This window comes from Chiloscyllium plagiosum, unplaced genomic scaffold (genome assembly GCF_037043375.1).
Source record: "Chiloscyllium plagiosum isolate Xiang-an unplaced genomic scaffold, Cpla_swu_hap1 HiC_scaffold_2, whole genome shotgun sequence".
NCBI classification, from domain to species: Eukaryota; Metazoa; Chordata; class Chondrichthyes; order Orectolobiformes; family Hemiscylliidae; genus Chiloscyllium; species Chiloscyllium plagiosum.
The window spans coordinates 155091402-155117313 of record NW_028270140.1 but is presented as its reverse complement, the minus strand read 5'-3'; the positions used below and the strand labels follow the sequence as shown (position 1 = coordinate 155117313).

The following is a 25912-nucleotide window of genomic DNA, read 5'->3' as shown; positions in this document are numbered from 1 at the left end:
TTTATTTTTAGATTTTATATTAGCTCTCCTTTCAAACTCAGATGACACTTTGTTTGGTTCAGGTTTTAATTTTACTGAAAAGGCACATGTTGTTGAAACTTTCTGTCTTCAGAACAATTCACGAGAATATCAATTGAAAGGGAAAATCTGCATTTACACGTGTTCCATTTGCCTTGCCTATTACCCATTGAACTTTCTGTGATTCAAGGTCAAGTGTTCCCAAATCCCACTATGGTGTAGCTTTCTTTTTTTTTTAAACATTCATTTACTCATGGGATGTGGGGGGGTCACTGACTGGCCAGCATTTATTTCCCGTCCCTAGTTGCCCCCTTGAGAAGGTGGGGGTGAGCTGCCTTCCTGACCCGCTGCAGTCCATGTGCTGTAGGGTGACCCACAATGCCCTGAGGGAGGGAATTCTGACCCCGGGACACTGAAGGAACGGTGATATATTTCCAAGTCAGGATGGGGAGGGGCTTGGAGCTGAACTTGAAGGGGGGTGGTGTTCCCAGGTAGCTGTTGCCCCTGTCCTTCTAGATGGAAGTTCACTTAAATTGTCTATGTCCCATTGTGCTTTCCTCACCAGTTACCTTCCTAACTATCTTTGAGTCATCCCCAAACTTGGCTGCAGTCCATTCACTTCCCTCCTTGAAGTCATTAGTATCTATTGTAAGTATTTGCAGCCCCAGCACTGATCCACTAGTTAGAGGTTACTGTCCTGCCAATACCCACCCACACCCCCTTCTCACAACTCTCCATTAGTCTTCTATCAATTAACCAATCCTCCAGCCATGCGAAAGTACTCCTCCCAACACCATGGGCTATTACCTTACTGCATAGCCCAATGTGTGGTATCTTATCAGATACCTTCCTTCCCTGAGCACTGCCAGGTTGGCACCAGAGAGTGGACACACACAGTACATGGTGAATTCATAGCACCAGGTGGGATATTAAGGAATAGGGTCAGCAAGCAGGGCAGGGAGGAAGAATCTGGGGGAATGAAAGAATCTGAGAGTTTTTCAAGCTTACCTTTCTCAGCAGCTGATCGGAAGACAGGAGATTGTTTGGCCAAAATAGCAATTAACACAAGGTTTCAAATTGAGCAGGGACCAAGCATGGAATGGTAGAGAGAGAGAGGCAGAGTCTGAGTGAGGTGATAATGGAGTGAGGGGTTTGGAGTGTGAATGGGGAGGGGTTTGGAGAGGTGGTGATGGAGGGAGGGGGTTGGGGTGTGAACGAGGTGGTGATGGAGGGAGGGGTTTGGGATATGATTGAGGTGATGTTGGAGGGAGGGGTAAGGGGTGTGAATGAAGTGGTGATTGAAGGAGGAGTTTGGGGTTTGATTGAGGTGGTGAGGGAGGGAGGGGTTTGGGGTTTGATTGAGGTGGTGAGGGAGGGAGGGGTTTGGAGTGTGATTGAGTTGGTGAGGGAGGGAGGGGTTTGGGGTTTGATTGAGGTGGTGAGGGAGAGAGGGTTTGGAGTGTGATTGAGGTGGTGAGGGAGGGAGGGTCTTGGGGTGTGAACGAGATGGTGAGGGAGGGAGGGGTTTGGGGTGTGAACGAGGTGGTGAGGGAGGGAGGGAGGGGTTTGGAGTGTGAACGAGATGGTGAGGGAGGGAGGGAGGGGTTTGGGGTGTGAACGAGATGGTGAGGGAGGGAGGGGTTTGGAGTGTGAACGAGATGGTGAGGGAGGGAGGGGTTTGGAGTGTGAACATGGTGGTGAGGGAGGGAGGGGTTTGGAGTGTGAACGAGGTGGTGAGGGAGGGAGGGGTTTGGAGTGTGAACGAGATGGTGAGGGAGGGAGGGGTTTGGAGTGTGAACGAGATGGTGAGGGAGGGAGGGGTTTGGAGTGTGAACGAGGTGGTGAGGGAGGGAGGGGTTTGGAGTGTGAATGAGATGGTGAGGGAGGGAGGGGTTTGGAGTGTGAACGAGGTGGTGTGGGAGGGAGGGGTTTGGAGTGTGAACGAGGTGGTGAGGGAGGGAGGGGTTTGGAGTGTGAACGAGATGGTGAGGGAGGGAGGGGTTTGGAGTGTGAACGAGATGGTGAGGGAGGGAGGGGTTTGGAGTGTGAACGAGGTGGTGAGGGAGGGAGGGGTTTGGAGTGTGAACGAGATGGTGAGGGAGGGAGGGGTTTGGAGTGTGAACGAGGTGGTGTGGGAGGGAGGGGTTTGGAGTGTGAACGAGGTGGTGAGGGAGGGAGGGGTTTGGAGTGTGAACGAGATGGTGAGGGAGGGAGGGATTTGGAGTGTGAACGAGGTGGTGAGGGAGGGAGGGGTTTGGGGTGTGAACGAGGTGGTGAGGGAGGGAGGGGTTTGGGGTGTGAACGAGGTGGTGAGGGAGGGAGGGGTTTGGAGTGTGAACGAGGTGGTGAGGGAGGGAGGGGTTTGGGGTGTGAACGAGGTGGTGAGGGAGGGAGGGGTTTGGGGTGTGAACGAGGTGGTGAGGGAGGGAGGGGTTTGGGGTGTGAACGAGGTGGTGAGGGAGGGAGGGGTTTGGGATGTGAACGAGGTGGTGAGGGAGGGAGGGGTTTGGGGTGTGAACGAGGTGGTGAGGGAGGGAGGGGTTTGGGATATGATTGAGGTGGTGAGGGAGGGAGGGGTTTGGAGTGTGAACGAGATGGTGAGGGAGGGAGGGGTTTGGGATGTGAACGAGGTGGTGAGGGAGGGAGGGGTTTGGGGTGTGAACGAGGTGGTGAGGGAGGGAGGGGTTTGGAGTGTGAACGAGGTGGTGAGGGAGGGGGGGTTTGGAGTGTAATTGAGGTGGTGAGGGAGGGAGGGGTTTGGAGTGTGAACGAGGTGGTGAGGGAGGGAGGGGTTTGGAGTGTGATTGAGGTGGTGAGGGAGGGAGGGATGGGTTTCGAGTGTGAACGAGGTGGTGAGGGAGGGAGGGATGGGTTTCGAGTGTGAACGAGGTGGTGAGGGAGGGAGGAGTTTGGGTTGTGAACGAGGTGGTGAGGGAGGGAGGGGTTTGGGGTGTGAACGAGGTGGTGAGGGAGGGAGGGGTTTGGGGTGTGAACGAGGTGGTGAGGGAGGGAGGGGTTTGGGTTGTGAACGAGGTGGTGAGGGAGGGAGGAGTTTGGGGTGTGAACGAGGTGGTGAGGGAGGGAGGGGTTTGGAGTGTGAACGAGGTGGTGAGGGAGGGAGGGGTTTGGAGTGTGATCGAGGTGGTGAGGGAGGGAGGGGTTTGGGGTGTGAACGAGGTGGTGAGGGAGGGAGGGGTTTGGAGTGTGATTGAGGTGGTGAGGGAGGGAGGGTTTTGGGGTGTGAACGAGGTGGTGAGGGAGGGAGGGGTTTGTGGTGTGAACGAGATGGTGAGGGAGGGAGGGGTTTGGGGTGTGAACGAGGTGGTGAGGGAGGGAGGGGTTTGGAGTGTGAATGAGATGGTGAGGGAGGGAGGGGTTTGGAGTGTGATCGAGGTGGTGAGGGAGGGAGGGGTTTGGGGTGTGATCGAGGTGGTGAGGGAGGGAGGGGTTTGGGGTGTGAACGAGGTGGTGAGGGAGGGAGGGGTTTGGAGTGTGAACGAGATGGTGAGGGAGGGAGGGGTTTGGGGTGTGAACGAGATGGTGAGGGAGGGAGGGGTTTGGGGTGTGAACGAGGTGGTGTGGGAGGGAGGGGTTTGGAGTGTGAACGAGGTGGTGAGGGAGGGAGGGGTTTGGAGTGTGAACGAGGTGGTGAGGGAGGGAGGGGTTTGGGGTGTGAATGAGGTGGTGAGGGAGGGAGGGGTTTGGAGTGTGAATGAGATGGTGAGGGAGGGAGGGGTTTGGAGTGTGATCGAGGTGGTGAGGGAGGGAGGGGTTTGGGGTGTGATCGAGGTGGTGAGGGAGGGAGGGGTTTGGGGTGTGAACGAGGTGGTGAGGGAGGGAGGGGTTTGGAGTGTGAACGAGATGGTGAGGGAGGGTGGGGTTTGGGGTGTGAACGAGGTGGTGAGGGAGGGAGGGGTTTGGGGTGTGAACATGGTGGTGAGGGAGGGAGGGGTTTGGGGTGTGAACGAGGTGGTGAGGGAGGGAGGGATGGGTTTCGAGTGTGAACGAGGTGGTGAGGGAGGGAGGGGTTTGGGGTGTGAACGAGGTGGTGAGGAAGGGAGGGATGGGTTTCGAGTGTGAACGAGGTGGTGAGGGAGGGAGGGGTTTGGGGTGTGAACGAGGTGGTGAGGGAGGGAGGGGTTTGGGTTGTGAACGAGGTGGTGAGGGAGGGAGGAGTTTGGGGTGTGAACGAGGTGGTGAGGGAGGGAGGGGTTTGGAGTGTGAACGAGATAGTGTGGGAGGGAGGGTTTTGGAGTGTGAACGAGATAGTGAGGGAGGGAGGGGTTTGGGGTGTGAACGAGGTGGTGAGGGATGGGTTTGGGGTTTGATTGAGGTGGTGAGGGAGGGGTTTGGAGTGTGATTGAGGTGGTGAGGGAGGGAGCGGTTTGGAGTGTGATTGAGGTGGTGAGGGAGGGGTTTGGGGTTTGATTGAGGTGGTGAGGGAGGGGTTTGGAGTGTGATTGAGGTGGTGAAGGAGGGAGGGTTTTGGGGTGTGAACGAGATGGTGAGGGAGGGAGGGGTTTGGGGTGTGAACGAGATGGTGAGGGAGGGGTTTGGAGTGTGAATGAGGTGGTGAGGGAGGGAGGGAGGGGTTTGGGGTGTGAACATGGTGGTGAGGGAGGGGTTTGGAGTGTGAACGAGGTGGTGAGGGAGGGAGGGAGGGGTTTGGAGTGTGAACGGGATGGTGAGGGAGGGGTTTGGAGTGTGAACATGGTGGTGAGGGAGGGGTTTGGAGTGTGAACATGGTGGTGAGGGAGGGGTTTGGAGTGTGAACATGGTGGTGAGGGAGGGGTTTGGAGTGTGAACGAGGTGGTGAGGGAGGGAGGGAGGGGTTTGGAGTGTGAACGAGATGGTGAGGGAGGGGTTTGGAGTGTGAATGAGGTGGTGAGGGAGGGAGGGAGGGGTTTGGGGTGTGAACGAGATGGTGAGGGAGGGGTTTGGAGTGTGAATGAGGTGGTGAGGGAGGGAGGGGTTTGGAGTGTGAACGAGGTGGTGAGGGAGGGAGGGAGGGGTTTGGAGTGTGAACGAGGTGGTCAGGGAGGGAGGGAGGGGTTTGGAGTGTGAACGAGATGGTGAGGGAGGGAGGGGTTTGGAGTGTGAACGAGGTGGTGAGGGAGGGAGGGGTTTGGGGTGTGAACGAGGTGGTGAGGGAGGGAGGGGTTTGGAGTGTGAACGAGATGGTGAGGGAGGGAGGGGTTTGGAGTGTGAACGAGGTGGTGAGGGAGGGAGGGGTTTGGAGTGTGAACGAGATGGTGAGGGTGGGAGGGGTTTGGAGTGTGAACGAGGTGGTGAGGGAGGGAGGGAGGGGTTTGGAGTGTGAACGAGGTGGTGAGGGAGGGAGGGAGGGGTTTGGAGTGTGAACGAGGTGGTGAGGGAGTGAGGGAGGGGTTTGGAGTGTGAACGAGGTGGTGAGGGAGGGAGGGGTTTGGAGTGTGAACGAGGTGGTGAGGGAGGGAGGGAGGGGTTTGGAGTGTGGACGAGGTGGTGAGGGAGGGAGGGAGGGGTTTGGAGTGTGAACGAGGTGGTGAGGGAGGGAGGGGTTTGGGGTGTGATCGAGGTGGTGAGGGAGGGAGGGGTTTGGGGTGTGAACGAGGTGGTGAGGGAGGGAGGGGTTTGGAGTGTGAACGAGATGGTGAGGGAGGGAGGGGTTTGGGGTGTGAACGAGATGGTGAGGGAGGGAGGGGTTTGGGGTGTGAACGAGGTGGTGTGGGAGGGAGGGGTTTGGAGTGTGAACGAGGTGGTGAGGGAGGGAGGGGTTTGGAGTGTGAACGAGGTGGTGAGGGAGGGAGGGGTTTGGGGTGTGAATGAGGTGGTGAGGGAGGGAGGGGTTTGGAGTGTGAATGAGATGGTGAGGGAGGGAGGGGTTTGGAGTGTGATCGAGGTGGTGAGGGAGGGAGGGGTTTGGGGTGTGATCGAGGTGGTGAGGGAGGGAGGGGTTTGGGGTGTGAACGAGGTGGTGAGGGAGGGAGGGGTTTGGAGTGTGAACGAGATGGTGAGGGAGGGTGGGGTTTGGGGTGTGAACGAGGTGGTGAGGGAGGGAGGGGTTTGGGGTGTGAACATGGTGGTGAGGGAGGGAGGGGTTTGGGGTGTGAACGAGGTGGTGAGGGAGGGAGGGATGGGTTTCGAGTGTGAACGAGGTGGTGAGGGAGGGAGGTGTTTGGGGTGTGAACGAGGTGGTGAGGAAGGGAGGGATGGGTTTCGAGTGTGAACGAGGTGGTGAGGGAGGGAGGGGTTTGGGGTGTGAACGAGGTGGTGAGGGAGGGAGGGGTTTGGGTTGTGAACGAGGTGGTGAGGGAGGGAGGAGTTTGGGGTGTGAACGAGGTGGTGAGGGAGGGAGGGGTTTGGAGTGTGAACGAGATAGTGTGGGAGGGAGGGTTTTGGAGTGTGAACGAGATAGTGAGGGAGGGAGGGGTTTGGGGTGTGAACGAGGTGGTGAGGGATGGGTTTGGGGTTTGATTGAGGTGGTGAGGGAGGGGTTTGGAGTGTGATTGAGGTGGTGAGGGAGGGAGCGGTTTGGAGTGTGATTGAGGTGGTGAGGGAGGGGTTTGGGGTTTGATTGAGGTGGTGAGGGAGGGGTTTGGAGTGTGATTGAGGTGGTGAAGGAGGGAGGGTTTTGGGGTGTGAACGAGATGGTGAGGGAGGGAGGGGTTTGGGGTGTGAACGAGATGGTGAGGGAGGGGTTTGGAGTGTGAATGAGGTGGTGAGGGAGGGAGGGAGGGGTTTGGGGTGTGAACATGGTGGTGAGGGAGGGGTTTGGAGTGTGAACGAGGTGGTGAGGGAGGGAGGGAGGGGTTTGGAGTGTGAACGGGATGGTGAGGGAGGGGTTTGGAGTGTGAACATGGTGGTGAGGGAGGGGTTTGGAGTGTGAACATGGTGGTGAGGGAGGGGTTTGGAGTGTGAACATGGTGGTGAGGGAGGGGTTTGGAGTGTGAACGAGGTGGTGAGGGAGGGAGGGAGGGGTTTGGAGTGTGAACGAGATGGTGAGGGAGGGGTTTGGAGTGTGAATGAGGTGGTGAGGGAGGGAGGGAGGGGTTTGGGGTGTGAACGAGATGGTGAGGGAGGGGTTTGGAGTGTGAATGAGGTGGTGAGGGAGGGAGGGGTTTGGAGTGTGAACGAGGTGGTGAGGGAGGGAGGGAGGGGTTTGGAGTGTGAACGAGGTGGTCAGGGAGGGAGGGAGGGGTTTGGAGTGTGAACGAGATGGTGAGGGAGGGAGGGGTTTGGAGTGTGAACGAGGTGGTGAGGGAGGGAGGGGTTTGGGGTGTGAACGAGGTGGTGAGGGAGGGAGGGGTTTGGAGTGTGAACGAGATGGTGAGGGAGGGAGGGGTTTGGAGTGTGAACGAGGTGGTGAGGGAGGGAGGGGTTTGGAGTGTGAACGAGATGGTGAGGGTGGGAGGGGTTTGGAGTGTGAACGAGGTGGTGAGGGAGGGAGGGAGGGGTTTGGAGTGTGAACGAGGTGGTGAGGGAGGGAGGGAGGGGTTTGGAGTGTGAACGAGGTGGTGAGGGAGTGAGGGAGGGGTTTGGAGTGTGAACGAGGTGGTGAGGGAGGGAGGGGTTTGGAGTGTGAACGAGGTGGTGAGGGAGGGAGGGAGGGGTTTGGAGTGTGGACGAGGTGGTGAGGGAGGGAGGGAGGGGTTTGGAGTGTGAACGAGGTGGTGAGGGAGTGAGGGAGGGGTTTGGAGTGTGAACGAGGTGGTGAGGGAGGGAGGGGTTTGGAGTGTGAACGAGGTGGTGAGGGAGGGAGGGAGGGGTTTGGAGTGTGGACGAGGTGGTGAGGGAGGGAGGAAGGGTTTGGAGTGTGGACGAGGTGGTGAGGGAGGGAGGGAGGGGTTTGGAGTGTGGACGAGGTGGTGAGGGAGGGGGCGAGGGGTTTGGAGTGTGGACCGATCCAGGATTGCTTTGAAATCTGAAGGATGAATTGCAGTTGGAATATGTTGGAATAGCTGACTGGTCTGGAGGAGTAGTGGTGAATATGTAGGGTAAGGCAAAGCCTAGCCTATCACTGAGGAAGGAGTTTTGTTAAAGTGAGATTTAGCAAATACTTTGTCGAACAATAGAGGGGAAATAGAAAACAGGGAAAGACAAGGAGTCAAAAGTTTAAAAGAAAGTTTTTCTCCTCCTCCCTCCTCCCTGTCCCAGGTCCCAGTCCCACCTTCCAGGTGAAGCAGTGTTTTACTTGAGCTTCTTACAGTCGAGGTGCCTGTGTTCACAGCTCCTGATGCAGCCTCCTTTCCAATGGGGAGACCCAGCACTGGCTGGGAGACCACTTTGTGGACACCCCTCCGCTCTGCCTGTAAGAATGAGCCCACCCTTCCAGTTACTCATCATTCCAACCAACCACCTTTCTGTCGTGTGAACCTTCCTGCCCTGGGCTTGCTGCAGTGTTCCGACAAAGCCCCCAAACACAAAGGGGACAGCACCTTATTTTCTATGTGGACACTGCACTTTCTCGAGTGATCAATATTGAGATTCAAACCCACAGGGTGAGCCCTCTGGCCTCTATTTTTCTTACGTCCCTCTCCCTGCTATGTCTGTGTCTTATTAGAACATAGAACAGTACGACACACTGCAGGCCCTTCTGCCCTCAATGTTGTGCCCCCCTTCTAACCTACTCTAAGATCAGACTAACCTACAAACCTTCATTTCACTATCATCCACGTGCTTATCCAAGAATCGTTTAAATGACTCTACTCCCACTGCTGGCAGTGCATTCCACACACCCACCACCCTCTGTATAAAGAACCTGCCTCTGATATCTCCCCTAAACCTTCCTCCAGTCACCTTAAAATTATGTCCCCTCGTGATAGAGATTTCTGCCCTGGGAAAAAGTCTCTGGCTATCCACTCTATCTATGCCTCTCATCATCTTGTACACCTCTATCAAGTCACCTCTTATCCTTCTTCACTCCAGTGAGGATGGCACGGTGGCTCAGTGGTTAGCATTGCTGCCTCACAGCACCAGGGACCCAGGTTCGATTCTAGACTCGGGCAACTCGGACTCTGTGTGGAGTTTGCACATTCTCTGCGTGGGTTTCCTCCGGGTGCTCCGGTTTCCTCCCACAGTCCAAAGATGTGCAGGTCAGGTGAATTGGCCATGCTAAATTGCCCATAGTGTTAGGTGCATTAGTCAGAGGGGAATGGATCTGGGTGGGTTACTCTCCGGAGGGTCGGTGTGGACTTGTTGGGCCGAAGGGTCTGTTTCTACACTGTAGAGAATCTAATCTAATCAGTAAAGCCCTACGTCCCTCCACCTTTCTTCGTAAGACATGCCCTCACCCAGGAATAGCTGGAGCAGGTCTGGAGCATCTGTGCACAGAAAGCAGAGTTAACATTTTGGGTCCAGTGACCCTTCTCCAGGTTCACTTCCTCCTCCCTGTCTGCTAACAGCATGAAATCCAACATTTTCCAGTTCCTTACACTCCTCTAGAGTCACTGGGCTCGGAATGTTAACTCTGTTAACATTTGGCGTGATCAACCAATGTGAGTGTGAAGTGCATTCAAACATTCAGATTGTTTATCCCTTGCTCAGCCGTTCCAACAATGTTTTCCATCTTGAAATTATTTCATGCCTGCCATTGTTTCTAGTGTCTTTGATTCTTCTAACTTCGATTTGTCTGCCTTCTCCATTCACATGGTTAATCTCTGGATACAGCATTGACAACCCCGTCTTAATCTCAACATTCCTAGATCATCCAGTTCACATTCAGCTCTTCAGCATGTCTGAGTTACCCATGTCGCTTTTAGGATTCCATCCTTTTTAACTCAATCCCATACCACTTGCGATGGCTCAGTGGTCAGCACTGCTGCCTCCCAGCACCAGGGACCTGGCTTCAATTCCAGTCTGTGTGGAGTTTGGGCATTCTCCCTGTTGTCTGCGTGGGTTTCCTCCCACAATCCAAAGACGTGTACGTTAGGTGGTTTGGCAATGCACAATTACGTCATTTGGATAGATGGGTTGCAAAGGTTTGGAGAGATATCGTCCAGGCCAATGGGTCTGCTTCTGTGCCATGTGATTAGATTAGATTAGATTACAGTGTGGAAACAGGCCCTTCGGCCCAACAAGTCCACACCGACCCTCCAAAGCGCAACCCACCCATACCCCTACATTTACCCCTTACCTAACACTACGGGCAATTTAGCATGGCCAATTCACCTTACTTGCACATCTTTGGACTATGGGAGGAAACCGGAGCACCCGGAGGAAACCCACGCAGACATGGGAAGAATGTGACTCTATGACTATAAATTGTCCCTAGTTTGCAGGCTAGGTGGGTTAGCCATGGGAAATGCAGGGTTACAGCGATTGGGTGGGATGCTCACTGGAGGGATGGAGTGGACTTGATGGGCTGAATAGCCTGCTTCCACCCTGTAAGGGTTCTATGATTGACTTGCTGGAGTGCTATTTTAATTCTTGCTGCTGTTTGTGTGGGGAGATTTGCTTCCTTCTCCAGTTACTGTGCGCTCCTTCAGGGCTGGCATCCAGCTCTAAGCCAACCAGTTTTCATCAAGTATTTTTGCTTTAGTTTTCATCCCCATGGCAACCTCAGCCACAGTCTAACTGCTCAGAACTGATGCCACTTTGAAGAAGTCCAATTCTATGCCATCCAGAAAACTCTTCACTTTCACTTTGGATTTGGACCTCCATGAAACTCTCTGCCAAGTATGGACAGAGCGAATCACTTCATTTTATTGAAGGGCGCTACATCAATGCATTTTCCTTCTTTCAGAGTTTACACTCTGGTTCCCCTCCCCCCGTTATCAAATCACCTGAATATTGGAATGAGGAATGCCAGGATTGTTGCCATGCTGGTTGAGTGTGTGTATGAGAGCTCTCAGCTCACGAGCCCCCACCTTATACCACCTTTCCCCACACTCAGTTGGCTTCCTCACTCGCTAACAGATTGCCAGTTAGATCGTTCCTGGCTGCACACCAACACTTTTCCTCAATTTGTAATATTGCATCCACCTCCAGAGGACCATTAGCTGCCATTTTCAGCAGCTCCAGCGAGAACACCCCCTCCCCCCCCCCCCCAGACAACATATTCCCCACCCCTCCCCTGCTAGCCGCCCACAGGGACCGTTCCCTCTGGGACACCCTGGTCCACCTCCTCCCCCCGCCACGCCCCACCCCAGCCACAAATCCATGACACCTTCCCATGTAACACCTGCCCATTTACCTCCTCCCTCCTCAGTATCTAAGGGCCCAAACACACCTTCCAGCTGAAGCAGCACCTTACCTGCACTTCATACAATTTAGTCTACAGCATTCGCTGCTCACAATGTGGTCTCCTCTCCACTGGGGAAATGAAGCATAGACTGGGTGACCACTTCACAGACATCTACCACAAAAGACACCCGGAGCTTCCTGTTGCCTGCCACTTTAACACCCCACCCTGTTCCCTGGCCAACATCTCTGACCCAGGCTTGCCACTGTGCTCCAGTGAAGCTCAGCGGAAGCTATAAGAACAGCACCTCATTTTCCGCTTGGGTACCCTGCAGCCTTCAGGACTCAGTTTGGAGTTCAACAATCTTCAGGCCTAAGCACCTTCTCCTGTATCCTTAGCCACACACCAGACCTTGTCATTACATGGTCTGCTATCACACAACCCATTGTCAGTGACAAACAGTCCCCATCAGCAGCTATCGATTCTCCCAGGCTGGCCTTTAACCACTCCGTTGTCTATCCAACTGGTTTTGAGTCTCTCTCTTCGGACTCTATCTCCACTTACTGATTACCCACTCCCCCTCCCCAACATTCTTCAGCATAGATACCAACCTTTTCCTGGCTACAATCAGTTCTGAGGAAGGGTCACCAGACCCAAATTGTTAACTCTGCTTTCTTACCAAAAGTGCTGCCAGACCTGCTGAGTTTTTCCAGCAAATTCTGTTTTGTTTCTGACTTCCAGCATCTGCTGTTCTTTCAGTTTTGTCAAGGAATTGATGGCCTTCTCACACAAAGGCAATCGTCAACCATTCAGCCAGAGAATAGCTGAGCTGAAAGCACGCACATCAGCGGTGGAGGTAATGCTGGTGCTGATCTATAGCTTTATAATGACATAAACATATTGTAAAAGTGATGCTGCAAGAAGCCAGAACTAGAGGTATCCCTAGTTATTTTGGGATGCTGTAGGGATAAACATGAAGGTACTTGAAGATGCAAGGCTGAGAATTTAAAAGGCGATCTGTACCCTGACAGGGAGCCAGTAGGGGGCACTAGGGACCTTATCCAGCCAAACTAGAACAGGCCGGATTGGGCCTACTGTAGAGTCGTATAGTCATACAACGTAGAAAGAGGCCCTTCAGCCCACTGTATCTATGCCAACCAACAAACAATACACTAATCTCGTTTATCTGCATTTGGTCCACAGCCTACAATGAGCTGGCATTTTATGTGCTCCTCAAAATGTGTCTCAAATGTTGTGAGAGTTACCTACCCCCACACCACCCCCTCACGGAGCATATTCCATATTTCTACTACCCTCTGGGGAAATAATTCTTTCTTAGATCGCCCCTAACTTACCTACTCCTCATCATAAGCTTATACCTTCTGCTCTTAGACTCATTTGCCATGAGAAAGACATTCGCACAATCTACTCATAGAACATTACAGTGCAGTACAGGCCCTTCGGCCCTCGATGTTGCACCACCCTGTGAAACCAATCTGAAGGCCATCTAACCTACACTGTTCCATTCTCGTCCATATGCCTATCCAATGACCATGTAAATGCCCTTAAAGTTGGCAAGTCTGCTACTGTTCAGGCAGTGCGTTCCACACCCCTACTACTCTCTGAGTAAAGAAACTACCTCTGACATCCATTCTATATCTATCATCCCTCAATTTAAAGCTATGTCCCCTCATGCTAGCCATCAACACCCAAGGAAAAAGGTTCTCACTGTCTAACCTATCTAACCCTCTGATTATCTTATGTGTCTCAATTAAGTCTTTCTCAACCTTCTGCTCTCTGACGAAAACAGCCTCAAGTCCCTCAGCCTTTCCTCGTAAGACCTTCCCTCCATACGAGGCAACATCCTGGTAAATATCATTCGAACCCTTTCCATAGCTCCTACATCCTTTCTATAACGCGGTGATCAGAACTGTACGCAATATTCCAAGTGCGGCCACACCAGACCTGCAATATTACCTCGTGGCTCCGAAACTCAATCCCTCTACCAATAAAAGCTAACATACCACACACCTTCTTAACAACCCTATCAACCTGGGTGGCAACTTTCAGGGATCTATGTACCAGGACACTGAGATCTTTCTGCTCATCTACGCTACTAAGAATCTTAGCATGAACCCAGTACTGTTTATCCCTGTTGCTCCTTCCAAAGTGAACCACCTCACACCTTTCCACATTAAACTCCATTTGCCACATCTCAGCCCAGCTCTGCAGCTTATCTATGTAACTCTGTAACCTGCAACACCCTTCTGCACTATCGAAAAAAACCACCGACCTTACTGTCATCTGCAAATTTACCAACCCATCCTTCTATGCCCTCATCTAGGTCACATATAAAAATGACAAGCAGCAGTCATAGAGTCATAGAGATGTACAGCATGGAAACAAACCCTTCAGTCCAACCCATCCATGCCGACCAGATTCCCAACCCAATCTAGTCCCACCTGGCAGCGCCCAGCCCATATCCCTCCAAACCCTTCCTATTCATATACCCATCCAAATGCCTCTTAAATGTTGCAATTGTACCAGCCTCCTCCACTTCCTCTGGCAGCACATTCCATACACGTACCACCTTCTGCGTGAAAAAGTTGCCTCTTAGGTCTCTTTTATATCTTTCCCCTCTCACTCTAAACCTATGCCCTCTAGTTCTGGACTCCCCCAACCCAGGGAAAATACTTTGTCTATTTATCCTATCCATGCCCCTCATAATTTTATAAATTTCTATAAGGTCACCCCTCAGCCTCCAATGCTCCACCGCTAAATCACCCTTAATCCGTATTTTGTGCAATAGCCTACCCTGGGGAACCTTATCAAATGCCTTGCTGAAATAAAGGCATCACTCTCTCTATGCCTCTCATATCTTTGTATCCTTCCATCTGATACCCCTCCATCTGCCGCCTCAGCCTCCTGGGCAATTTGTCAGGATCATTGATTGCCCAATGGAAATGCTTGCTGTTCTCTGTTCACAGGTATCACCAATGAACAAGTGAAGAGATGTCTGGGATTTGATGCAAACTTCAACATCCAACAGAGTTTGATGGAAGCACATAACTCCACTAAGGTCGGAGTTAATCTCAATCTCAACACTGACACCTGTAGGAAGATCACAAAAGGAAGCTACAGTACGTATGAGTGTTCCAGCCATAAGCAGACACTTTCTTCTTCATTAAATCAAAAGCTAAGCAGCAGCAGGACGTTCTCCTGTCAGGTTATTGGGTGGTCAATCAACCTGTGCTCCCAAACAGGGACAGCATGCAGTTAGATACAGAGTAAAGTGTCCTCTACACTGTCCCCATCAAACACTCCCAGCACAGGGACAGCATGGAGTTAGATACAGAGTAAAGCGTCCTCTACACTGTTCCCCATCAAACACTCCCAGGACAGGGACAGCACAGGGTTAGATACAGAGTAAAGCTCCCTCTACACTGTCCCCCATCAAACACTCCCAGGACAGGGACAGCACAGGGTTAGATACAGAGTAAAGTGTCCTCTACACTGTCCCCTCATCAAACACTCCCAGGACAGGGACAACACGGGGTTAGATACAGAGTAAAGCTCTCTCTACACTGTCCCCATCAAACACTCCCAGGACAGGGACAGCACGGGGTTAGATACAGTGGAAAGCTCCATCTACACTGTTCCTCCCATCAAACACTCCCAGGACAGGGATAGTTGTGGGGTTAGATACAGAGTAAAGCTCTCTCTACACTGTCCCCATCAAACACTCCCAGGACAGGGACAGTACTACAGTCAAACACCCAGGTCCTGTGCAGGGAGTTATTTCCCACATGGTCTGTCGTTGTGTTGAACGAATACAGGTGTAGGAAGGCAATAGAGGGATATGGATCCTGTAAGGTAAGACAGTTTTACTACGGAAAGGGCAAAATGTGTCAGCACAGGCTTGGAGGGTCGGAGAGCCTGTTCCTGTGCTGTGTTGCTCTTTCTTTGGTGTTTGTTAGTGGGATGTGGGTGTGACTGGCTGGAGCAGTAGTGAATTGGCCCTAAGAGTGGTGTTGCTGAGCTGTTTGGTCCATACACCGTGCTGTTGGGGATTGGGTTCCAGGCCTATGTCTCCGTGAAGGAATGGTGAGAATGCCATGGTTGGGAAGGTGTGAGTGCTGGCACTGTTCCCATCCTGCTGCTGCTCTTCGCGTAGCCACCGCTGCCTCTGGGAGCCCTGCTACAGTTATCCCTGTGAGGCACAGAGCAGGATTATCGAATCCCGTAGTGACACACCAATACTCAGGAATGGTACACAGGAGGGGTCAGCTGCTCCACCAGCCCTTCTAGTCAAATTCCCGTTGATTTTAAAAGTTTTTGTTTTCCAGCTTCGAAAACGGAAAAGCCCATCATCAAGGACGTGCTGTCCTTTGTATCTGGTGGTGACACAGTGTTTCTGACCAAGCTGAATGTGCTGCTGTCTGAGAGAATGCAGCCTCTCGATGTCTCTGTCTACATGGACTGGGCCAGGTCACTCATCCACGCTGCAGTGTTAGTGAGGCAGCAGGTCAGGATACCGAGCGCGGGTACATCCAGTCAGATGTTCAAACAACATTGCAAGATGCTGTACAATAGGCAAAACAGTTCTAAAGGGGCTGCAGGAGCAGAGGGAGCTGAGCATATGTGCGTGCAGATTATTAAAGGACACAGAACAGATGGAGAGAGCAATGAATAAAGCACACAGTGTGCTCAGCTTTATTAATAGGGACAGAGAGTACAAGAGCGAGGAGGTGATGAGGAACATGTACAAGACACTTGTTCAACCCCAGCTGGAGCTTGTAGACAGTTGTGTGGACACATTATAAGAAAGATTTGTAAGGGTGGTGCCAGGGTTGGAGGATTTGAGCTAAGGCTGTTTTCCCTGGAGCGTCAGAGGGGTGACCTTATTGAAGTTTATAAAATTATGAGGGACATGGATAGGGTAAATAGACAAAGTCTTTTCCTGGGGTCGGGGAGTCCAAAACTAGAGGACATAGGTTTAGGGTGAGAGGGGAAAGATATAAAAGAGACCCAAGGGGCAACTTTTTCACACAGAGGGTGGTACGTGTATGGAATGAGCTGCCAGAGGAAGTGGAGGAGGCTGGTACAATTGCAACATTTAAGAGGCATTTGGATGGGTACATGAATAGGAAGGGTTTGGAGGGAAATGGGCTGGGCGCTGGCAGGTGGGACTAGATTGGGTTGAGATATGTAGTTGGCATGGATGGGTAGGACTGAAGGGTCTGTTTCCTTGCTGTACATCTCTATGACTCTATCTGAAAGCATTGGAGCGAGTCTGAGGGCAACTTACAAGAATGGTTCCAGGAATGTGAAACGTCAGTGATAAGGATAGATTGAAAACGCTGGGACTGTCCTCCCTGGAGAGAGGAGGTGGACAGGGGATCTGATAGAGGTTTTCAACATCATGAGCGGGGGCTGGACACAGTAAATAGGGAGAAGCTGTTCCCACTTGTAAAAGTAACAAGAAGCAGAGGGGCAGAGATATAAAATGGTGTGCAAACAAAGCCAGGGGAGTGTGAGAACATAACCTCCTCACACAGCACGTGGGGAAGAAATGGAACCAGCTCTCTGGAAACTTGGGGAAGGCACAGTCAACTGAGGGATTCATACAGTCACAGAGATCTACATCACAGAAAAGGGCTCTTCAGCCCTTTGAATCTGTACCAGTCAAATACAAGCATCTAACTACTCTAACTACTCTAACTACTCTAACTACTCTAACCCTATTTCCAGCTCTTGTCCCACAATCTTGGCGTCACAAGTGCACATCCAAATGCTTCTTTGCTGTGATGAAATTGCTCTACAGACAGCAAGTTCCCAGATTCCCACCACCCTCTGGGTGATGGGTGGCACGGTGGCTCAGTGGTTAGCACTGTTGCCTCACAGCACCAGGGACCCGGGTTCGATTCCAGCCTCGGGTGACTGTCTGTGTGGAGTTTGCACATTCTCCCCGTGTCTGCGTGGGTTTCCTCCAGTTGCTCCGGTTTCCTCCCACAGTTCAAAAATGTGTAGGTTAGGTGAATTGGCCATGCTAAATTGCCCATAGTGTTGAGGGATGTGTAGGTTAGGTGCATTCGTCAGGGGTAAGTATAGAGTAATAGTGTAGGGGAATGGTTTTGGGTGGGTTACTCTTCAGAGGGTCGGTGTGGACTTGTTGGGCCAAATGGCTTGTCTCCACAGCAGAGGAATCCTATGAATCTATAAAACAATTTCCTCACATTTCCCTCTAAACCTGCTGTCACTCAATTTAAATCAACACTGTCTCCTCCCCCATCCTCAAACCCTCCCCCACACCCCCAGTCATTAGTCCCTCCATCAATGGGAGATGTGCCTTCCTGTCTATGCCCTTCAGCATTTTATCCATCTCAATCAGGACCCCCCTCAGTCTCCCTGCTCACATGGAAAACAACTCCAGTCTGTCCAATCTCTCTTCATAACTAAAACTCTCCAGCCCAGGCAATATCCTGGTAAATATCTTCTGTACCCAGTGCTATCACATCCCTCCTATAATTTGGATTCCAAAACTGCATGCAATACTCTCTCTACGGCCTAACCAATGTTTATACTTTTTAGCGTTAACCATTCTACACGTAAACTCTGCGCCTCAGTTAATAAAAGCAGGTAAACCCCTTTAACCACATAAGCACAGTGGCTCAGTAGATAAGCATGGTGGCTCAGTGGTTAGCACTGCTGCCTCACAGCACCAGGGACCCCGGTTTGATTCCAGACTCTGATGACTGTCTGTGGAGTTTGCACATTCTCCCTGTGTCTGCGTGGGTTTCCTCCGGGTCCTCCGGTTTCCTCCCACAGTCCAAATATGTGCAGGTCAGGTGAATTGGCCATGCTAAATTGCCCGTAGTGTTAGGTGCATTAGTCAGAGGGGAATGGGTCTGGGTGGGTTACTCTTCGGAGGGTCAGTGTGGCCTTGTTGGGCCAAAGGGTCTGTTTCCACACTGTGGAGAATCTTAAAAAAACAATCTAAATAATTGGGTGGCACGGTGGCTCAGTGGTTAGCACTGCTGCCTCACAGCACCAGGGACCCCGGTTCGATTCCAGCCTTGGGTGACTCTCTGTGTGGAGTTTGCACATTCTCCCTGTGTCTGCGTGGGTTTCCTCCGGGTGCTCCGATTTCCTCCCACAATCCAAAAATGTGCAGGTTAAATGAATTGGCCATGCTAAGTTGCCTGCAGTGTTAGGTGAAGGGGTAAATGTAGGGGAATGGGTCTGGGTGGATTGAGCTTCAGCGGGTCAGTGTGGACTTGTTGGGCCGAAGGGCCTGTTTCCACACTGTAAGTAATCTAATCTAATCTACATGCCCAGCTATTTTAAGGACCAGTGAACATGTACACCAAGGTCCCCCTGATCCCCAGGGTCCTTACATTCACCGTGTGTTCCCTTACCTTGTTTGTCCAGTCTGAGTGCGTTCAAGAGGGGCATTGGTTGGTTATTGGATAGAAGTAGTGTGCAGGGGAAAGGCAGGAGGTTGGATTTGGGTAATAGAAACACAGCAGGCATGATGGGCCAAATGGCCTCCTTCCTCTGTTGCAGGAGGATATTGAGGGGCAGAGTGAGGGCGTTTCTCAGTCCAGGCCTCTCTTGTCAGTGAGGCAATGGGACCGGATATTTATGCAGTTGCTCCTCCCTCTCAATTCACTCCAGTTCAATCTAAAACAGACACTGTCCTATCAGCACTGCAGTGTATTCCACCACTCCATGAGATGCTGGCTGATCTGTGATTGTACATCTTTTCCCCATCATACCTTTCATTCTTAAAAATATCAATCCCTCTCAGTTTTGACACTGACAATTGATTATTCCTAACTTCACTCCTGAAGAAGGGCTCATGCCCGAAATGTCGATTCTCCTGCTCCTTGGATGCTGCCTGACCTGCTGCGCTTTTCCAGCAACACATTTTCAACTTCGCTCCTGAAATGCCTGGCTCTGAATTTTTGGTCTATAATTGCAGTCTTTAACCAATAGGAATGGTTTCTGTTACCATGTGTTTTAGGTCAAATCAATCATTCCATTTTTGCATGTCAGAGGACGCCAATAATTATGATCATACCTCAGAAGGTAACCCTTGGTGTCCAGGTATCACCCTGGTAAACTCATGTCACCCTCTTTCTCTCAGTGAATACCTCCCTTTCTAAAATGTCATATCCAGAACCATTGTCAGAGACTCCAAGTGTGATCTAAACTAGGCTTTGTGCAGTTCAGGCATAACTCCTATCACATTGTATTCCACTCACTATCTACAAAGTCCAGCACTCCATTAGCCTGTTTGATTATTTCTTCATCTGTTCATGAGCCTTTCCCCCAACATTTTTCAACACTTACACCTTCCCTTGTTGTGTCCTTTTCTGATTGAATGAGGAAGATTTCACATTTGCTGACATTGAAATTAATTTGCCACAGTTTTCCCACTCGTTTTCATTAATTAACAATTCTTTATCATTTTATGCTTCCACCGAAATACTTCCAGTGGCACACCTTTGGGATATTAGCAATGCTGGAGATATGGTTTTTCTCCATGTTATCAACACTTTGCAGATGAGAGGAGAATTGGTCAGGTGAGGAGATTAGATGCATGCAGCTGGAAGGTATCAGTGGATTGGTCAGCTGGCCAGCGCAGGGACAAATGGAATTTAATTGGAAAAGAGAGTGTTATTGGAGCTACATCCATCCAGGCAAGTGGGGCATACTCCCCATTGTGCCTTGCAGATGGTGGACAGGCTTTGGGAAGTTACTTCACCATTAATCATATAGTGGCTCAGTGGTTAGTACTGCTGCCCCACAGCGCTAGGGTCTCAGATTCAACTCTACCCTTGGACAACTTTGTGGGCGGCACGGTGGCACAGTGGTTAGCACTGCTGCCTCACAGCGCCAGAGACCCGGGTTCAATTCCCGCCTCAGGCGACTGACTGTGTGGAGTTTGCACATTCTCCCCGTGTCTGCGTGGGTTTCCTCCGGGTGCTCCGGTTTCCTCCCACAGCCCAAAGATGTGCAGGCCAGGTGAATTGCCAAATTGCCCGTAGTGTTAGGTAAGGGGTAAATGTAGGAGTATGGGTGGGATGCGCTTTGACGGGGTGGTGTGGACTTGTTGGGCCGAAGGGCCTGTTTCCACACTGTAAGTAATCTAATCTAAACTGTCTGTGTGGAGTTTGTACATTCTCCCCGTGTCTGTGTGGGTTTCCTCCGGGTGCTCCAGTTTCCTCCCACAGTCCAAAGGTATATAGGTTAGGTGGCTTGGCCATGGGGAATGGAGGGTTATAGGGTAGTGGGGGTTGTGTCTGGGTTGGATGCCTTTCGGTGGGTCAGTGTGGACTCGAAGGGCTGAATGCCCTGCTTCCATGCTGCAGAAATTCTATGACATTTACCCTTTCCACATCAAAGGTTACTGCAGAAATTAAAAGCTCATATTGTAGGGGGTAATACATTGACATGGATGAGCTGATTGGCTCCAAACTAGATGATGTGTAAGTGGGTCTTTGGTTGGCAGGGCATGACAACAGGGATCCTACAGGGGTCTGTGCTGGGACCTCAATGTTTAATAATTTACATCAGTGACTTGCGCGAGGGGAGTGAAGGTTAGTATTCACTGACAGCACTAAAATGAATGGGAAAGGATGTAGTAGAAAAAGACTTAAGGAATAATAATAGGCTGAGTGAGTGGGCAAAACTCTGACAGGTAGAGTTTATTATCGGACAATGTAGAATTACAGTAGCGCCTCGACTTACGAACTTAATCCGTCCCGGGACCCGGTTCGCGAACCGAAAAGTTCGTGAACTGAATCAATTTTTCCCATTTGAATTAATGTAATTCCAATTGATCCGCTCCCCAGCCCCGAAAACACAGCGCGCGCACGTGCGCCAAAGACAAACTGAATGAGATCACGCGGGGCCCGAGAGCTTTTGCGTTCAACAAGCGTGTAGCAAAGCAGAACAATGAAACCACGTGGTCGCACGCCGGCTTTCTGCGTTCGTACTTTCGTTTGCACCTTGAATTTCGTACGTACATTGAAGCAAAATTTTACACACAATCCTGTTCGGAAACCGATTTGTTCGTGAACGGGTTCGAGGCGCTACTGTATTTACTTTGGCAGAAAAAATAAAAGTGTAGAATATTAAATGACTGATGATCACAGCAAGATTGAGGTATTCCACTGACGAACAAAAATATGAGAACGCAGGTACAGCACATCCTCAGGAAGGATAGTCGGATGTTCTCCTTTATTATAGACCATCAGAAATCAGGCCATTCAGCCCATCGAGTCTGCTCCACCGTTCAATCATGGCTGATAAGTTTCTCAACCCGATTCTCCCACTCTCTCCCCATAACCCTTGATCTCCTTGATACTCAAGAACATATCGATCTCAGTCTTAAATATACTCAATGATCTGGGTCTCCACATCCTTCTGCGGCAGTAAATTCCATAGATTCCCCACGCTCTGGCTGAAGACATTTCTCCTTATCTCCATTCTAAAAGGTGTCCCCTTTATTCTAAGGCTGTGCCCTCGGGTCCCAGTCTCTCCAACCTATGGAATCATCTTCCCAACATCCACTCTGTCCAGGCCATTCAGTATTCTGTATGTTTCTAATATATTCCCGCCCATCCTTCTAAACTCCAAACAGTATAAACCCAGAGTCCTCAAAAATTCCTCACGTGTTAAGCTTTTCATTCCTGGGACCATTCTCGTGAACCTCCTCTGAACACACTCCAGAGCCAGTACATCCTTCCTGAGATATGGGGCCCAAAACTGCGCACAGTACTCCAAATGTGATCTGACCAGAGCCTTACATTATGAAAGGAATTGGACATAAAAGAGTGTTATTCATAGAATCCCTACAGTGTGAAAGTAAGCCATTCAATGCACATCGATTTTCCAAAGATCATCCTAACCAGACTCACCTATCTCTATAAACCTGTATTTCCCATGGCCAATCCACCTAACCTGCACATCTTTGAACTGTGGGAGGAAACCCACGCAGACACAGGGAGAATGTGCAAGTTGAGTCACTTTGACAGTCACCCGAGGTATGTCCCTTGCACTGTGAGGCAGCAGTGCTAACCACTCAGCCACTGTGCCACCCCTTCAGTTTAAGCTCCTCTCTATTTTTCTTATTATGTAGTTGGCGAGAACATTGGCCTTAGCACAGTTCAGTGGAGACCATACCAATATTGGCTCACACACAGACATCAATCACCCAGACTGGGAGTGTACAGGACAGAAAAGATCAAATGTTCCTGATCTTCAGTTATACATTGATGAGATCCATCTCATACTCAGAAGTCACATGGCACCAGGTTATAATCCCATGGGTTTAATAGAAGTCGTAACCGATGTGTGGCTCAGTGGGTAGCACTGCTGCCTCACAGTATCAGAGTCCCAGGTTCAATTCCAGCCTCGGGCAACTGCCTGTGTGGAGTTTGCACATTCTCCCAGTGTCTGCGTGGGTTTCCTCCCACAGCCCAAAGATGTGCAGGTCAGGGTGGATTGCCATGCTAAATTGTCCATAGTGTTAGGTGCCTTAGTCAGAGGGGGCTAGGTTACTCTTCGGAGGGTAGGTGTGGATTTGTTGGGCCGACGGGCCTGTTACCACACTGTAGGGAATCTAATCTAATCATGTCACCTGACGAAGGAGCAGAGCTCCGAAAGCTTGTGATTTCTAACAAACCTGTTGGGCTATAACCTAGAGTCATGTGACTTCTGACTTTGTCCACCCCAGTCCAACATCGGTACTTCCCCATTACGGCCATCTCAATACTGTGTGCAGTCTGGCTTTTCCTGATTTAAGGATGGATGCAAATACATTGAAGACAGTTCAGAGGATGTGTATTGGATTGATACCTGGAGTGAGTGGGATGTTTTATCAGGAAAGGTTGGACAGACTCAGTTTGTTTCCACTAGATTTTAGAAAACTGAGAGCTGACTTGATGGAAGTGTATCAAGATCTTGCATGATATTGACAACGTGGATGTGGGAGGGTTGTATCCTCTTGAGGGGGTGGGGGGAGCAGTCCAGAACTAGGGGTACAGCTTTAAAATCAGGGGCCACCCTTTTAGGTCAGAGATGAGGAGAAATGTTTTCCTTTCGGAGGATTGTGTGGCTTTGACGCTCTATCTCAGAAGGCATTGGAGGTGCGATCAATTATTATTTTTAAGACAGTGGTGAATAAATTCCTGATGGATGAGTGTTCGCGAGGGTAGATGGAAAAGTAGAATTCCAAATATGGTCAGACCAGTCATGGTCCTACTAAACTGTGGGAGGAAACCCACGCAGACACAGGGAGAATGTGCAAGTTGAGTCACTTTGACAGTCACCCGAGGTATGTCCCTTGCACTGTGAGGCAGCAGTGCTAACCACTCAGCCACTGTGCCACCCCTTCAGTTTAAGCTCCTCTCTATTTTTCTTATTATGTAGTTGGCGAGGACATTGGCCTTAGCACAGTTCAGTGGAGACCATACCAATATTGGCTCACACACAGACATCAATCACCCAGACTGGGAGTGTACAGGACAGAAAAGATCAAATGTCATGGTCCTACTAAACAGAAAAACAGGGTCCAATGGTCACATCTGGTTTCTATTTGTAGTTTGTATCAGTTTCCCAGTCTTTCCTTAGACCAGCAGGCAACTTAGAAATACAAGAATGTTATCTCTATACTCTGTGTCATGTACAAACCTTCTCTGGTTATACTGCAATCAGTTGTGTCTCATTGGTACATTGTGAGTTGTGGATTCAAGTTCCACTTGAAAGATTAGAGAACACAGAGTCATAATCATAGAGATGCACAGCACAGAAACAGATCTTTTGGTCCAACTTGTCCATGCTGACCAAGTATCCTAAATTATTCTAGTCCCATTTGCCAACAGCTGGCCCATATCCCTCCAAACCCTTCCCATTCATGTACCCATCCAGATGCTTTTTAAATGTAATTGTACCAGCCTCCACCACATCCTCTGGCAGCTCATTCCATACACGTCCCACCCTCTGTGTGAAAAAGTTGTCCCTTAGGTCTCTTTTATGTCTTTCAAAAATTTGACACACAGTCCAAATATGTGGTTTCTGAATTCTGACTTACCGTTTTCTCCTTAATCTATTTTAGTGGTCCTCCCACTTCATGCCCAAAAACTAATGCAAATGGACTGAATTTGATCGATTCATTTGGTGCATCTCTGATTAGGAAAAGTACAAACGGAATTCCTTTATCCCAATCATCTGGATAGTCCTGGTATAAGCCCTCAACATAATCTTTAATTCCACCTCTCTAGTACTCCCTGGGACTCTGGATGGTATGCAGTAGATTTGAATTGTTTTATTCCGAAGCTGTCCATAACTTCCCTGAATAATTTCAATGTGAAGTTTGACTCTTGGTCTGGTTATATCTCTGGGGCTAGTCCATAGCTAGTGAAAATTTGAGTGATTCCTCTACAGACCCTTTTACTGTGATATTGCATAATGGAACGGCCTCTGGAAATCTAGTAGACACATCCATTATTGTTAACAAATACTGATTCCCACTTTTGTTTGAAGTAGGGGTCCTAAGCAATCAATTAAGACTCTTGTAAAAAGTTCCTGAAATGCAGGAATAGGTATTAAATGTGTGGGTTTTATTACTGCCTGTAGTTTTCCAATTACCTGACATATATGACATGTCTGGCAAAATTCAACCACATCCTGTGCACTCCAGACTAGTAAAAATGTTTTTGTATTTTAGCTTGAGTGTTTTTCACTCCTAACTGACCCTAACTGTTGTTACCTGCAACACCTCCTGTCTATACCCAACCGGCAATACAACTTGATGAACTTCCATCCATTTCTCACCTGCCTGAACATGTAATGGTCTCCATTTCTTCATTAAGACATCATTTTAATGACAATATGATTAGTGATATGTTCAGATTCTTTTTCCGTGGATGCCTTTTGATACAATTCCTTTAAATGTTCATCTTTCTGCTGTAACTCAGTTAATTTATCTGAACTGAAAATGTCTGCATTGTCGTCTATCTGCCTCTAGTTTGTGTCAACTATCTGATCTAACACGGTCTCTGCTAATTCCACTTCAACTTTTCTATATGTACCCTTTGATCTCTCCTGTTCCAACTGGTGACTTTGCGACCTCATTACCACACAGACAGGAAAAACCCAGGATATGTGTCCTATGTTAGTTCCATTGCCCGAGTTTCCACTGGTTTTTCAATCATGGTAGACAGCACTCCTACCTGTGAACCAGCTATATCGTTAGCAAGGACAAATTGTATTCCTGGAGCTGAGAGTTTGTTCAGTACTTCTACCGTAACTCTTCCACTCTTCAGTGGACTCTAACATCACTTTACCTAATTGAGCGCTTCTTGTCTCACCGTGAATTTCCGTCACTAGCATATTTTCTGGCAATAGTCCTTCAGAGGTACATATCTCTTCATCTTTCAACATTACAGATTGAGAGGATCCTGCATCTCTCAATGTTGTAGCCTCTTTACCTGCTGCTCCCGGCCTATGCGAACAAACTTCACCTTCGCAGGTAAATGGTTTATGAAGATCTGGCACTTCCTCCTTAACCAATCTCTGGCCAGGTTTTACATTCTGGTGCAGCTTTCTAACCTCCATAGGCTTATCCTGTTTCCTTACATCCCGCTTCCCAGTGCTTTTCCTAACCCACCAACACTGTGATTTCATGTGGCCAACTTTATTGCAGTGAAAACACGGAGCTTT

General features: G+C 50.2%; 1 protein-coding gene across 1 annotated transcript in view; it reads left to right on the top strand.

Annotated features, from left to right (window-relative positions):
* The window catches only part of c9 (complement C9), a 73119-nt gene that overhangs the window by 36190 nt on the left and 11017 nt on the right, over positions 1-25912 (top strand). The window contains 2 exon segments of the mRNA XM_043703045.2: positions 14167-14319; positions 15526-15704. Coding sequence (XP_043558980.2) covers positions 14167-14319; positions 15526-15704 — 332 coding nt within the window.